The sequence below is a fragment of the Cervus elaphus genome, chromosome 33 (assembly GCF_910594005.1).
Source record: "Cervus elaphus chromosome 33, mCerEla1.1, whole genome shotgun sequence".
Taxonomy (NCBI): domain Eukaryota; kingdom Metazoa; phylum Chordata; class Mammalia; order Artiodactyla; family Cervidae; genus Cervus; species Cervus elaphus.
In genome coordinates, this window is record NC_057847.1 from 14,683,807 (window position 1) to 14,699,462 (window position 15,656).

Here is a 15,656-nt window from a genome sequence, read left to right on the forward strand (position 1 = left end):
TCTCAGATTTCCTCCACTGGAACTCTGGTAACAGAGTTAAGTAATGGAATTGTTTTCAGGTGCTAAGAAGGAACAGTGGCTTATCCTGTGCACTTATTCAAGGAATGATAGCTTAAGGCTAAGGTGAGAATTGACGGATTTCTTGGGTACCATGGACAAGTCTTAGCCTGGAGGAGAGATCTGAACATGAAGAAATTGCAAATAGGGGAATACTTCCTGGTGCCCCTCAAACAGTACCACACAGTCATTGATTTGACCTTGAAAAATAAAATATACTCAAATGGCCTCATATATTCTAATTAGAGGCTATAGAAAAAATACTTACCTTAACACTATTTGAATTTTCTGGCATTTGTTCCTGAGAACTTGCTGTGGAGAGGAAGAAAAAAACAGGAAAAAAAATAGTATTCTTTCTGAGGCACAAATAATATTGACACAAACCTCATCTTTTGTTTTTCACTGAAAAGTCATAATTAGGCTAATAGAAGAAATTGTTTTAGTACATTGACAATGTGAACAAAACTGAAATAGATGAGATCCTTAGATGTGGCATATTTTAGCCCTTCTTTTAGGAATTATGAAAGATGAAGTGTGATGTCATAGGAAAGACAGATTCTATAACTTAATAACTATAAATCTATGAATGACCATTCAATCCCTATGTGCCTCTTTATTATTTATTTTGCATATAAAAGAAGAAGTTACCCTATATGTGATTCCTTAAGGGCCTTTCCAGTTTTAGCACTCTTTGATTTTACATAGCTAATTAAAAGCAGACAATTGGAACAAAGAGGAAGTTTATCCCAAGAGCTAGTCTTGTGAAAGATTCTGAGTGAGAATGAGGAGAATTTTGAGACAATGCCAAGAGGGAACCTGGTGGAGTTGCTGCACAACTGAAAGTTGCCTGAACTTTCAGGGGAAGTCAAGACACCAGTTAAAAAATTCAACCCAACGAAGTAGAAATGATACCATGAGATAAGTTTCACAAAGACCCGTCACTAAGACGGCAGTGCACCTGCTAGGGCATCAGAAAACCCGAGTTTAAGTCTTAGCTTCACCAGTGAATTTAATGTGACTTCTCTCTCAGTTTCCTCCCCTTTATAGACTGTCAATGAGACTATTTTCCTGTCTCTGTCTCAAGAAGACTTAATATCTCATGTATAAAAAACTATGCATTTTATAGACGTGTACTCATCAAGAGTCAACACATGTTTGTTAGGATCAATTTAGGTTGTGGGGAAAAAAAAAACAGTAGCAAGACCTCAGTTAATTCAAGAGAAGAGCTAATTATCTGACTTACCTGACAAGGTTGGCAAAATTTCACTGTTGGTTAATAATATTTCTAAAGTATCTAACTCTATATTGCACATAACTGAACTGACTTTTAATAACTGAGGACATTTGGATTTACTACCATGGCTATTATTCCAAACACTAGTTTTTATCTTTCTAGGTTAGGTGACTATCAACTTTCCAGGATGTACTAGGAATTTGTTTTGATGAAAAGTCACAGAAAAATTCCTGCTAGTTTAGGATGCTAGGATATTCAGATTGAAGTTATTTGAGATTTTCTTCTATATTCTATATAAAACTATAAACTAAAATTAGGAATATTTTATAGTGTATATGAAACTATAAACTAAAATGTTCAACCTTAATCTTGTCATTCAACTCAAGATTTAAATATCCTATGGCTTATGTGACATCTTAGCTTTAATATCTAATATCTTAACATATTCAAAACAGAATTCTTATGCACTCTCTTTAGTTAGTCCCATAGTCTCTCTTATTTACTGCCTCCTCCTACTATAAGCTTGTTTTAGGCCCTTGGGGATATGGCTGTGATCTTCATGGAGCTTATATTCTAGAAGGAGATAGTGAAAAAAACAAACACAAAGTCTGTCATACAGTAGTAAGAGCTAGGGAGAAAAAAAGCAAAGAAGTGGAATATGCAGTAACCTCATCTTGACAATGAGGTTACAATTTCAAAGAGTGTGGTCCAAGAAGACTTCACTGAGAAGGTGACATCTGAGTTTCAGAAGGTGAAGAATAAGCAATGTAGATACAGGAGGAAGAGCACTACATGAGGATTAGCAAGTGGACAGATCCTGAATTCCTGGAATGTTTAAGGACTAGAGAAGGTCAGTGAGGCCAGGACAGGGTGAGCCAGAAAGGGAAACCGAGGAGGTGTTAATAGGGGTTTGGGTTGATGTCCAGATGATGTAAGGTTTTGCATGCCACTGTAATTTCATTGGTTTTTGTTTCATATGGGATGGGAAATACTTATACCTGTAATTATCTTTGCTGCTCTGCCTCAAGTTACAAGGTAAATTCTATGATGTTGAGGACTCTATCAGTCATGTTCAAATATGGGATTTTAGAACACAAAGGAGGTGCTCAGTGAATTTCTGAATTAATGAATTGGACAGCTTCAATATTACTGAAGGATATAAGAATTAAGCTTGATCATTGCAATGAAGCTGGAATAAACAAAACACTGAATTTAGGGTCATAAGACTTGGGATCTAGACTAGGCTCTGCCTGTGACTTAAAGTAACCTTGGACAAGTCACTTCCTCATCCTGAGCTTGAATTTCCTCATGTAAACAATGAAGGAAGTTATATTAAGTGATTTTTGTCTGACTCTAAACAGCCTAGGATTCTATAATATGGGAATCATACAGTGATTATTTTGACACCAGGTTACAGTATGTTTATAGAATTCTGGTGTACTTACTGTGATTTTATGAACCATCTTAATAAAAACGATTTCCTCTTTCAAGTTGAGAGAATATGTTTCTTAAGTAACACCTTGAGTGAGCTGTATGTTCAAAATACCCGGGGTAAACTTGTGGTTCAGATTTAAAGGCCACTTTATAGTAGGCACAAACTCAAATTCTTGGACATGCTACCACTGCTAGAACCATATTAATTACCTGAGGTTTCAACAAATAGAGTGCTAGACAGTCCTCACACAAATGCTCTAAGCACTCAATATAATTATAGGTTGAAAAAAAGAAAACCAAAAAAACTAAGTGAGGTCCATACTGCTGCTGCTGCTAAGTCACTTCAGTCGTGTCCGACACTATGCGACCCCATAGACGGCAGCCCACCAGGCTCTCCCATCCCTGGGATTCTCCAGGCAAGAACACTGGAGTGGGTTGCCATTTCCTTCTCCAGAGGTCCATACTAGCCACATTTAAATGTAAGCATATGAATTTAGCTCTAAAGGCCTTTTTCAGGGGTACGTTTTGATTTGGTTAAGCACAAAGAAAGGGTAAGTTTTCAAATAAATTGTTAAATCCTAGTATCATGGTTTCTGGTTCAGCTAGAAACTATAATATATACCCTGATTTTGTGGATATTTCTCACAGGAGCATGGTAAACATAAATTCATTTATCACATCATATTCTTGACTAAAATCATTAATAGTAACATAAAATAGTTCACTTATTTTAACACCTGCATGATATAGTACTGGATCCTTTCTAAAAGTAGATAATCTCATAGGAAAAAGTAGTATCAACTTAAGGCTTGATAACTTAAAAAAACTGATCAGAGCAGTACAGTATCCTTCTGAATAGTTTCTACTTTAAATTAAGAAAAAGAATAAATCCAACCTTCCAAAATTTTAGTTCTCTCTGCAGTATGATCTTCAGTTTCACTAAAACAGAAGAGAAAAAGAACATTTCATTTTTTTTGTGTATTTAATGAATCAAGAAATTACTGGTTAAGTAAAATCACAATCTGTCCTCATTCTCCATACAGCGGTAAACCTGGAATAATGTATCACTGAGTTTCCAAGTCAAATGCAGATTATTTCTAAATTGACTTTCTTCCCACTTTTAAAATTCTGGTTAAATACACATAAAATTTATCATCTTAACCATTTTTTTTTTTTTTTCATCTTAACCATTTTTAAGTGTACAGTTTTATACTTGAGTACATTCACATTATTGTGCAACTATCACCATCATCCATCTCTGGAACTTCTTCATTTGCCCAGAACCTGAAACTCTGTACTCATAAATCCTAATTCATAAATACCAACACTGTACACCCCTCTCTCTCCATCCCCTGGAACCCATATTTTACCTTATGCCTATGTGATCTGACTAGTTAGGTATCTCATATAAGTGGAATCATAAATTTGCTATTTTGTGACATTTAGCATAATGTCTTCAAGGTGACATGTCCTTGTCAGGATGCCCTTCCTTTCTAAAACTGAGAAATATTCTGTTGAAATTATGTACTATATTTTGCTAATCCATTCATCCATCAGTGGACTCCTGTGCTGCTTCCAAGATTTGGTTATTGTGAATAATGATGCTATGAATATAATATAAAAATATTTGTTTGAGTCCATGTTTTCAGTTCTTTGGAGTATATACCCAGAAGTAGAATTGTGGATCATATGGTAACTCTGTGTTTAATTTTTTTTTTTTTTTTTACAAACTCTCCTACTGTTTTCAACAGTGCCTGTACCATTTTAAGTTTCCAGTGCATTGTGCAAGGGTTCTGATTTCTTCACATTCTTGTCAACATGTTATTGTATGAAAAAAAAATTGTTTTTTGATTATAGTTACCCTCATGGGTGTGAAAGAGCATCTCATTGTGGTTTTGATTTGCATTTCCCTAATGATCAGTGATGTTGAGGATCTTTTTACCTGCTTATTGCCCATTTATATATCCTCTTTGAGGACGTATCTATTCAAGCTGCCCTTTGCCTAATTTTTTAATCAGGTTGTTTTTTGTTTTTGTTGAGTTATAGGAGTTCTTTATATATTCTGGATAGTATTTCCTTATCAGATATATGACTTACAATTATATTCTCCCATTCTATGTGCTGACATTTTACTCTCCTTTGAAGTGCAAAAATTTCTAATTTTGGTACAGTCAAACTTATCTAATTTTTTTCTTATTTATTTTTAAAATTTTTTTCTTACTGCTTGTACTTTTAGTATCAATCCAAGAAATTATTACTAAATCCAATGTCATGGACCTTCCCTATATGTTTTCTTACAAGAATTCTACAGTTTACTTAGGTGTCTTTGACCCATTTTGAATTAGTTTTTCTACATAGTATAAGGTAAAGGTCTACTTCATTTTTGTATGTGGTTACCTAGTTTTCCCAATGCCATCTGTTGAAAAGACGTTTTTCTCCATTTAATGGTCTTGGGATGCTTATCAAAAAGTATTTGATGATATATTAAGGATCTGTTCTGGGTTATTTATTTTATTCCATTGGTCTACATATCTGTCTTTATGTCAGCACCACATTGCTTTGATTACCATGATTCTGTAATAAGCTTTATAATCAGGAGTCCAAGTTTGTTCTTTCTTTTCAGGATTGTTTTGGCTACTGGGAGTCCTTTGAGATACCATATAAATATTCAAATGTATTTTTTCTTTTTCTGCAAAAAGTCAGACTTTTTATAAGGATTCCATTTAATCTGCACAATCCTTTGGGTATTATATATTGAAATCTTAACAGAATATTTCCATTAATTTGTGTCTTTTTAAACTTCCTCCAGGTATGTTTTTCAGTTTTCATTGGAGTATAGAAATGCAATGGTTTTCTTCTGGGTTGATTCTATATCTAGCAACTTTGATTAACTCATATATTTCTTTTAAAAGTATTTTTCTTTTTTTTTTTGGTATGGCATTGTTAGGTTTTCTACATATAAGATAATGTCATCTATGAGCAGAGCTCATTTTAATTCTCTTCCAATTTAGATACCTTTCATCCCTTGCCTAATTGTTCTGGCTAGGACTTCTGGTAATATATGAACAGAAGTGATGACAGTGTCAGCTATTGCTGAATAAAACTGGAGAGAGTAGACATCCTTTTCTTCTTTCTGATCCTAGAGGAAATGCTTTCAGCTTTTCATGGTTATATATAATGTTAGCTGTAGGTTTGTCAGATATTACCTTTATTATGTTGAAGAATGAAATCCCTCATTTGCTCCACTGCTGCCTTCCTTCTTATTAGTTGAGGTTTTGCAGAGACACATTTTGATTCCCTTTTTGTTTCCTTTCATGTATATTTTATAGTTATTTTCTTTATTGTTAACACGGAGAGTACATATAACATCTTAAAGTTATGATAATTAAGTTGATATCAATTTAACCTCAGTTGCATATTAAAACTCTACTCCTCGATAGATCAACCGCCAGCCCTTTGTTACTGCTGTCCCAAATTATGGCTTTATATAAATTCCATTTAGTCTTTGGGCTTCCCTGGTGGCTCAGATAGTAAAGAATCCACCTAAAATTATTATAATACTGGTTTTTACATTTGTCCATATATTTAACTTTACTAGAGAATTTAAAATTTTCATATGGCTTTGAGTTACCATCCAACATCCTTTAGTTTCAATTTGAAGAACTTGTGTTAACATTTCTTGCATTTCATTTTCTATTTTAGAACATTCTGATTTCTCTTTCATTTTGAAGGGTATTTTTTACTGGTAATAAAGTTCTCACATGACAGTTTTCTCTTTTAGCCCTTTAAATATATAATCTACTGCCTTCCATCCTGCAAGCTTTCCTCTGAAAGTTTTACTGACAGTTTTATGGAGATCTCTTGTACAAGCAATTTCTATGGTGCTACTTGAAGATTCTCTTTTGTCTTTAGCTTTTGGTGGTTGTGATTATGCCTCAGGTAGTCTCTGTGTACTTATGCTACTTAAAATTCACTGAACTTATTATTTGTATATTCATGCTTTTTCAAATTTGAGGAGGTTTTAGCCCTATTTCCTAAAATAATCCCTTTGCCCTTTTTCTCTCTTTTCTCTGGAACTCGCCATAGTGCCTGTGTGTGGGTGTGTGTGTATTGGTATGCTTGATGATATCCCTTAAGTTCCATAGAATCTGTTCACTCTTTTTTTCAGCCTCTTCTTTTTGCTTGTCAGACTCAATAATTTCAAGTGACTTGTGTTCAAATTCACTGATTATTTCTTCTGCTTGATTGTGACTGCTTTTGAGCCCATCTAGTGAATTTTACAATTTAGTTGCTATATTTTTCAGTTACAGGATCTGTTAGTTTTGACCAGTTCCTTTTTAACAGGTTTTAATCTCTTAATTTTTATTTATATTATTTTTTTTGGTATTCTTTTCCTTTGACTTCCTTTAGTTCTTTGTGTTTCATTTATTTTAAAATCTTTGTTATATATGTCCATTTGGTGTGCTTCTCCACAGACATTTTCTGAGGATTTGGTTTCTTAAAAATGTGCCAAATTTTCTTGTTTCTTAGTATACATTGTGATCTTATGATGGAATTTGAGCATTTAAAGAAACAGTTATCTCTTCCAGCTTTTGGAGGTTGGTGTAGAAACCCTTCACTAATTAGCAGAATGGGGAACCTTGGGAACAGACAGAGATAAAGCCTTCAGGTGTTCATTTTATTCTGGGCCTATGTCCTTCTGGGCCTATGTATGTACTTTTGTTTTCCCTTCTTCACTTTTCCCTACCTGCTGTTAAATGTTTTGTTTCCTAAGAGTATCATCATGTTTCTTCTCAGTTTAGTGCAGTCGCTCAGTCGTGTCTGACTCTTTGCAACCCCATGGACTGCAGCATGCCAGGCCTCCCTGTCCAACACCAACTCCTGGAGCTTGCTCAAACTCATGTCCATCAACTCAGTGATGCCATGCACCCATCTCCTTCTCTGTCGTCCCCTTCTCCTTCTGCCCTCAATCTTTCCCAGCATCAGGGTCTTTTCCAATGAGTCAGTTCTTTGCTTCAGGTGGCCAAAGTATTGGGAGTTTCAGCATCAGTATCTGTCCTTCCAATGAATGTTCAGGACTGATTTCTTTATGATTGACTGGCTTGATCTCCTTGCAGTCCAAGGGGCTCTTGAGAGTTGTCTCCAACATCACAGTTCAAAAGCATCAATTATTCAGGCTCGGCTTTCTTTATAGGCCAACTCTCACATCCATACATGACCACTGGAAAAACCTTAGCTTTGACTAGACGGATCTTTGTCAGCAAAGCAATGTCTCTGCTTTTTAATATGCTGCCCAGTTGGTCATAGCTTTTCTTCCAAGGAGCAAGCGTCTTTTAATTTCATGGCTGCAATCACCATCTGCAGTGATTTTGGAGTCCAAGAAAATAAAGTCAGCCACTGTTTCCACTGTTTCCCCATCTATCTGCCATGAAGTGATGGGACCAGATGCCATGATCTTAGTTTTCTGAATGTTGAATTTTAAGCCAGCTTTTTCACTCTCCTCTTTCACTTTCATCAAGCGGCTCTTTAGTTCTTCTTCACTTTCTGCCTGAGGTCTCTTCTCAGAGCCTTAGCTATTCTGCTGTTTCCCTCTATCTGTAATCTCTTGCCTTCAGGTGTCTGCACATCTGTAGTCCCTTGTGATTTCCATGCACCATGGCATCCATCTACTGACTTCTGTGGCTTCCAGGCTTAGATCCAAACTATGCCATCATTCCCAATCTGTGCTTCTTCAGTTGAGACAGAAATAGTCTCTCAGGTAGTCCACAGATAGATCCGAACATTGCAAATAAGTTCCAAACTGCTCTTTCCACTCCAAGAGAAAAAACTGAGAATTGGACCATTTCTTCCCAACTATGCCACATCATGTTGCAGAAGGGGGTTGGGCAATGATAAGAAAAGTCTGTGGAATTTCCTGCCACTTTGAATGCGGCCTTTCTTTGGGCATTCCCTTGGTTGATGCTGTTATTTGATTGGTTTCTAGAGCTCTTGTGAAGTTGTTTTATCAGTCTGTAGTTATTTTTGTTTCTACAAGAAAATAAGGGTTTGCATTTTCTTGGCCTGCTAGCTTGCTCTAAATTGACTTTTATTCGGTATTATCTGTGCCCTCTGTCTTCATTGATATAAATAGTAGAGGGGTGCCTACATTACTATTTTGTCTGTTGATACAATCAATCATTATTTAGGAACAAGAGGCAATAATTTGGCCAGGAACAAATGTCCCAAAATAGTGTGTCAAAAAGAACTGCATCATGATGTGTGGGGAAAAATTATAACCAGGTGGATTTTTCTATTTATACCTATTGCTTCTCCCACAATAGAAATACTTCCATTTCTAGGTTATGAATACTTTTATAAACTTAAGGATAATTTTAGGCAACTTCTGTTCTAGATATAGTTTCTAATTAGATTTCAAGTCTGTTGCTGTTGTTCAGTCACCCAGATGTTTCTGGTTCTTTGCAACCCAATGGACTGCAGCACGTCAGACTTCCCTGTCCCCCACCATCTCCCGGAGTTTGCCCAAGTTCATGTCCATTGCATCGATGATGCCATCCAGCCATCTCATTGTCTGACACCCTCTTCTTCTGCCCTCAGTATTTCCCAGTATCAGGGACTTTTCCAAAGTATTGGCTCTTCACATCAGGTGACCAAAATACTGGAGCTTCAGCTTCAGCATCAGTTCTTCCAATTTGTACTCAGAGTTGATTTCCTTTAAGATCAACTAGTTTGATCAACTTGCTGTACAAGGGACTCTCAGGAGTCTTCTCCAGCACCACAGTTTGAAGACATCAATCTTTTGGCGCTCTGCCTTCTTTACGGTTCAGTTCTCACAACTGTATGGGACCACTGGAAAGACCATAGCCTTGACTATATAGACCTTTGTTGGCAGAGTAATGTCTCTGCTTTTCAACACACTGTCTCTGTTTGTCAAAGCTTTCCTGCCGAGAAGCAATCATCTTCTGATTTCATGGCTGCAGTAACCATCACAGTGATTTTAGAGCCCAAGAAGAGGAAATCTGTCACTGCTTCCACTTTTTCCCCTTCTATTTGCCATAAAGTAATGGGGCTAGATGCCATGATCTTAGTTTTTAATATTCAGTTTTGAGCTGACTCTTTCACTTTCTTCCTTCATTCTCATCAAGAGGTTCTTTAGTTCCTCCTTGCTTTCTGAGATTAGAGTGGAATCATCTGTGTATCTGAGGTTGTTGATGTTTCTCCCTCCTATCTTGATTCCAGAGTGTAACTCATCCAGCCCAGCATTTCTCACGATGTGCTCAGCGTATAAGTTAATAAGCAGGGTGACAACAGACAGCCCTGGTGTACTCCTCTCTCAGTCCTGAACCAATCAGTTGTTTCATACCGGGCTCTCACTGTTGCTTCTTGACTCACATACAGGTTTCTCAGGAAATAGGTAAAATGGTCTGGTATTCCCATTTGTTTAAGAGTTTTCCACACTTTGTTATGATCCACACAGTCAAAGGCTTTAGTGTAGTCAAAACAGAGGTAGAAGTTTTTCTGGAATTCCCTTGCTTTCTCTATGGTTCAGTGAATGTTGGCAATCTGATGTTACAGCTACACAGTTCAGATGTTGCTCTGATAATCATCCAAACTTGGGTTGACTTTTCATATAAATGCTGTCTATCTATACAGACCCACATCAAACTACATTGTTTTCTAGAATTCATCTCTGAATGCTCCAACTTACACTGTTCCCTCTCTTGTTTGGATTCATACATACTGGAACATTTAATTACTTAAAGAGAGTTGAGTAGGAACCTTTTGGGCTGAAAGGCACTGGGTCACATTCCTATATGCACTATCTTCCAGATTAAAAAAACAAAACAAAACCGTAACACACTAGCAAATTCTTAATTCAAGACACTGTTAGACTAGGAAGAATGTAGAAGGCAGGTAACTAGGAATGGGGCATCAGATAGAATGAAAAGGCCTTAGAGAATGAGCACAGTGGAGAGGTAGGGGAGGAAAGGACAAGAAGGAGTGAAGGAAGTTGTAGGGTTGAATACTTGCCCAATCAAGTTTTACCAGGGACTTCATTCTTCCCAGAAGCATTACCCTCATCTCAGATTGCTATTTTATATTGCTTTAATTTCATATACCTGGCATGTGAAATCAGATCTTCTTGGTTGTATGAAGATGAACTCATAATTCTGTGTATGAAGTAATGAGTCGGCTCAGTAATAAGAATTTTTTCTTCTTTCTGGAAAAAATGCAAGCCATGTATTACATTTGATATGCACTTTATCATATACTTGGCATTTTCTCCCCTCTTAACATACACTATAATTAGAAAAAGTTTCAGAGATTACTTAAAAATGGATGGAACCTATAGTTCTAATTAAAATGTGTTTTTCCAATATCGGTTTTAGGAAATGGCTAGTGAAAGGTTCTAGATGATAACGTTGAAGGTTGAGTAAATGCTAAAGATAAACATAGCACAAAGTTTGATGCATATGGTTTTCTAATTCTATACTTTACAGGTATTTTATGAAAACTTAGTTCAAAAAGAACAGAGATACAACTTTGGTCAGTTCAGAAGCTTGTCAACTCAATCATGTGAACCTGTACTCTGATCTGTTTGTTGGGAAGTCATGTGTGACTTTAAGACCATACTTTTATAAGTTATTTTTATAACTTTTATAGTGTTGTGTCTATTATAATCTTGAAAAAATAGACTACTATTACTGGGATTACTGCTTATATAATCCATTTTTACTTTTGTTAATGTTATAACAATTATTTAGTTATCTGTGAAGCCAGTACTTCTGAATATGAGGCTCAAGAAAACTACTCTGCAGACTGCATCTAGTCATGTAATCACATTGATTCCCAAAAAATAGTTTAGAGTATGTGTTAAGATGATTTACCTGGGAAGCTTTTGAACTGAACAGAGTTGTATCTGTTGTTTCTGGTTCATCTCAGCTTTTGTGTTAACCTGGGAATCATGTCAAATGGATAATCAATAGGATTATCCCACCAGGAAACCCTAAATCATATATACTTTTCAAAAACAAACTTCGGTATACATTTTTGAACAGGAACCACCCAAAGAGTCACTTAAGTTCAAACCATTATGTGAGGCACTTGGTACTAGGGATGAAAGTTGTTCTCCATGAATACAGAGGAGTTTATGGGCTGATTGCAAGGGTGATATTTAAAATATTTTGATGAACTTGTTAACTTTGGGCAAGTTGGTTAAGTAACATGTAGGAAAAAAAATGCTATGTAACTTCCCCAAAAGATGCATAGCTATGAAAGATGGGATTCAAACCCAGACAATCTGAAGTTGTATTTTTTCTTTTTTTTAAATTACCTCCTACCTCAACCCATCTTCTGGTCCTGCCCTACTTGTTGAAAATGTATTTACCAGTCAAAATATAAAAGGGATGAAATCTTCTAAAATACAAAAGTAATTAACTTTCATTTCTCTTAAATAGCTTCCTTTTCTGTCATCCTTGGCTTTTAATTATTCTATGTCTGTTTCCATTATCTGCTTTCCTTCAATTGTGTTCTATGCATGTTGTAAATATTTTTAGAAAAGTTTCTTTCATTTTGTAAATTTTTCTTGCATACTTTATACATTTCTTGCATACTGTAAATGTTGCCAGACTTGGGAAGAGACTATCTGGAACCATTTTAGTATTTTTTTCTACTCAGTTAATGGGTGCATTCTTGGACAGAATCTCTTAACACCTCTACTCTTTCCACAAACATCTGGTTATTGAGAGTTATGGTTCTCACTCACCTTACTCTGTGACTTTTCCTCCCAAGTAGAATTTGTTTCAGTTAAGGTTCCTGAGCTGGGGGACATGTCAAGTTCAGCAACAGTTCTTTTAATTTGTTCCTTCTTAGGTTCTATGACATGATTTGACATTGCTCCAGTATTTTCCACATTTGCACTGGGCTGACAACATTTACTTAGTGAAAAAAACTTTTTCAGACTGCTTGTGCTTTGTGTTGGCTTGGGAGAAACAGCTTTGCTTTCTACTGGCTTTGTGGAATCTTTCACTTGATCTTCAGTATTTTCTCCTGAGTGTTCTTGTACAATCTCCCTTAAAACAACTTCATCTTCATCAGATGAAGTTAGTTCCTCTTCTATGGTACTTTCTGAGATTTCTTGTTCAATATCATGAGCTACTAACCGAAGGATAAGTTCTTTTTTGTTCTGAACATCTTTTAAAAGCTCCACTTTGGTGATATCAGGCTTTCTTATATTCTGAAATGAATTTCTGCAAACAGCCTAGAATTGAAGGTATAATGAATATCAGAAACAAATGCCTCAATCACTTTTCCTGTGATTCTGTTATAAAAGAGCTATTTCAGTATGATTTCTAGTTTTAATGTAAAATAATATCTTCAGATGCTATGTTTACATTAGCAATATTTTAAAAAAGAAACATGAAAATTGTAAGAAATATTTGTTGGTATCATTTCTTTTACATTCAGGGATTGTATGTAATTTATCATACCATTTTGTTAATCTACCATAATTTACTCGAGAGTTTAATGAAGGACTAACACAGGTTCTTCTTTGTCTCTTTTTGCTTAAACTTTGTATCTTGTTGCATCATGTATACTTTTTTTATTCTTTTACTTTGGAAGTTTGTGAGAGAAGTAGACATGATGATATATTTTTCTAAAAGTGTGGATAGGTTATCAAAGAGAAACTGAAATATACATGTTTTCAATAGAAAAGCAATGTATTGTCTGCTCTTGATTTTTAAAAATGATGAATGACCAAGATTGTGAAAGTCTCTGACTCTTTAATCTCTATTATTCCACTCTTGATTCTTTGGATATGTTTTCCAAAAGAATCTTCAAAACATAAGTCTTCATTTTTTTCCTCACCTCCCTAGACAAATCTCACCTTTCATTTTCAATGTCTAAAGACAGATCTAAATGTCTAAAGAAAAGACAATTATAATTGAGTAATATAACATCCCCATTTCAGTAGCCTTTGATGATGCCACAGAACCTCCAAATTGTTCCTAATCCTAGACCTCAACATTCCTTTGGAACACTGCAAGCCAATTTTTAAAATATTGGTACCAGAAAAGAATATTTTCTATGGAAACAAAATACACAAAGAGTCTCCTTAAGAACTTAATACATAATCAGTTTTGATTTTCTGTGTTATTGGCAGGGGTGGGGTGGGGCAGTGGTTTAGAAAATCCAAAATCATTCTATATGGCTTTGAAATGTTACTACATATAGTTTTAATATGTACATTCCTAGTGTATTAGGAATTTATGGTATCTCAAAACAGAAAATAAAACCCTGGGGCACAGCCAACAAATACCTAGATTCTCTCCTCTAATCTACTGTTCTTTAGTCTTTTTGTCCCTGTGCAGGAGATTGATAGCATGGATACCCAGACTGGTTCAAATCATGTCTTATCAGAGTTGTCTAGGTCTGCTTCTTTATTTGTGCTTTATTTTTTGGATGAATTTTCTCCCCCTTAAGAGGAAAATGGCCATTATTTTCATTTAAATATTCTCTTCTTGCTTTCTGTGGTCTATAAATGATTTAATGAAAGAGAATGGGTAACCAAGAGTGAGATTTGTGACAGACAATTCTACATATAATTAAAAACTATTTTTCAGCAATGTTACTCTAAGTCTTTTAACAAATTTTACTAAGGGGTTACATATATATATATATGAATGAAGACTACCAAAAAATATGCTAATACAAATGATGAGAATCCATGTAAGGAGTAACTTTTAGATCTTAAAAAAACCAGTCATCTGGTTCAAAAAAGTTAAGGCCAAGATTAAACTAGTATGTTTTTCCATAATAACCTCAGTACTTGGATATGAAAACATAAGTACCAATTAACATATTTAACAGCCCTGATACCTAGTTCAATGGGTTGCAGGACAGTGCTGGAGAAAATTTAATTCAAGTGTCTGCTCCAGGGAGAAGAGTTCTATAAAACTTGGCTCATTGTGCAAACATAGATTATACCCCTAAGCACGCTCATTCCTCTTATGAGAGGACACGATCAGTACAAGGGGCTCTGATAAAAATGTGTAGATTAGTGTAATTCCATTGGCCACACCATCCTTTGTCCTCAGTTGTATAGTTTCCTTCTACAAGGACATCATTTTTGCATTTTAAAGTTTCCACTACTTTAATATATTTGGGGCCTAATATGGAACTGCACAGCAGAATTAGGGACTAAAACAAGAGGAAACAGATTCATAAATATGGAAACATTAAAGCAGCTAAATCTAGAAGAAGGATAAGAAGAAACTTAACACTTCTTGAGATTATAGAAGAACCTGAGGAAGACTATTAAAGTGAAATAATAAGAAACTAGTATAATCTAAGAGTTTGTATTCTGACGTGTGTTGACAAATGTTGCTAAAAGTAAAAAGAGTAGAATTACTGCTGTAGATCCTTATATTTGAGAAACCTATTTTAGATAGTTTTATTATTATTTTAGTCAGCACGATTCTGCTGTCAAGTGTGTGTGTGTGTGCGTGTATGTGTTTGTATGAGAGTTGCTCAGTCATGTCCAAATCTTTGTGACCCCATGGACTATAGCCTGCCAGGTTCCTCTGTCCATGGAATTCTTCAGGCAAGAATACTGGGGTGGGTTGCCATGCCCTTCTCTAGGGGATCTTCCTGACCCAGGGATTGAAACCCGATCTCCTGAATTGCAGGCAGATTCTTTATCGTCTGAGCCACCTGGGAAGGCCGGTCAAGGGTATATCCCTGTATTCTCATTAATGTTTTTTTTTTAAAGTTTAAATTGATTGTCTTAGGAAAACTAGCCTGAGACTTTTAGAATGAGCCTCAGAGCTGGTGTGGCAAGTCCCAGTAAGTCATATAACTATACAAATAAACTTGTGCCACCAATTTTCCTATTGGGCTGGACAATAACAGCAACAAAAGACACATTCTCATA

At 35.6% G+C, this 15,656-nt stretch overlaps 1 protein-coding gene across 1 annotated transcript in view; it reads right to left on the reverse strand.

Moving 5' to 3' along the window:
* FSIP2 (fibrous sheath interacting protein 2) overlaps nucleotides 1-15,656 on the reverse strand; it is a 111,575-nt gene that overhangs the window by 7,465 nt on the left and 88,454 nt on the right. The window contains exons 18-21 of the mRNA XM_043894231.1: nucleotides 12,489-12,983; nucleotides 10,843-10,943; nucleotides 3,621-3,664; nucleotides 326-369 (exon numbers count right to left, since the gene is read on the reverse strand). Of these exons, the coding sequence (XP_043750166.1) occupies nucleotides 326-369; nucleotides 3,621-3,664; nucleotides 10,843-10,943; nucleotides 12,489-12,983 (684 nt within the window). The remainder of the gene's footprint in view (nucleotides 1-325; nucleotides 370-3,620; nucleotides 3,665-10,842; nucleotides 10,944-12,488; nucleotides 12,984-15,656) is intronic.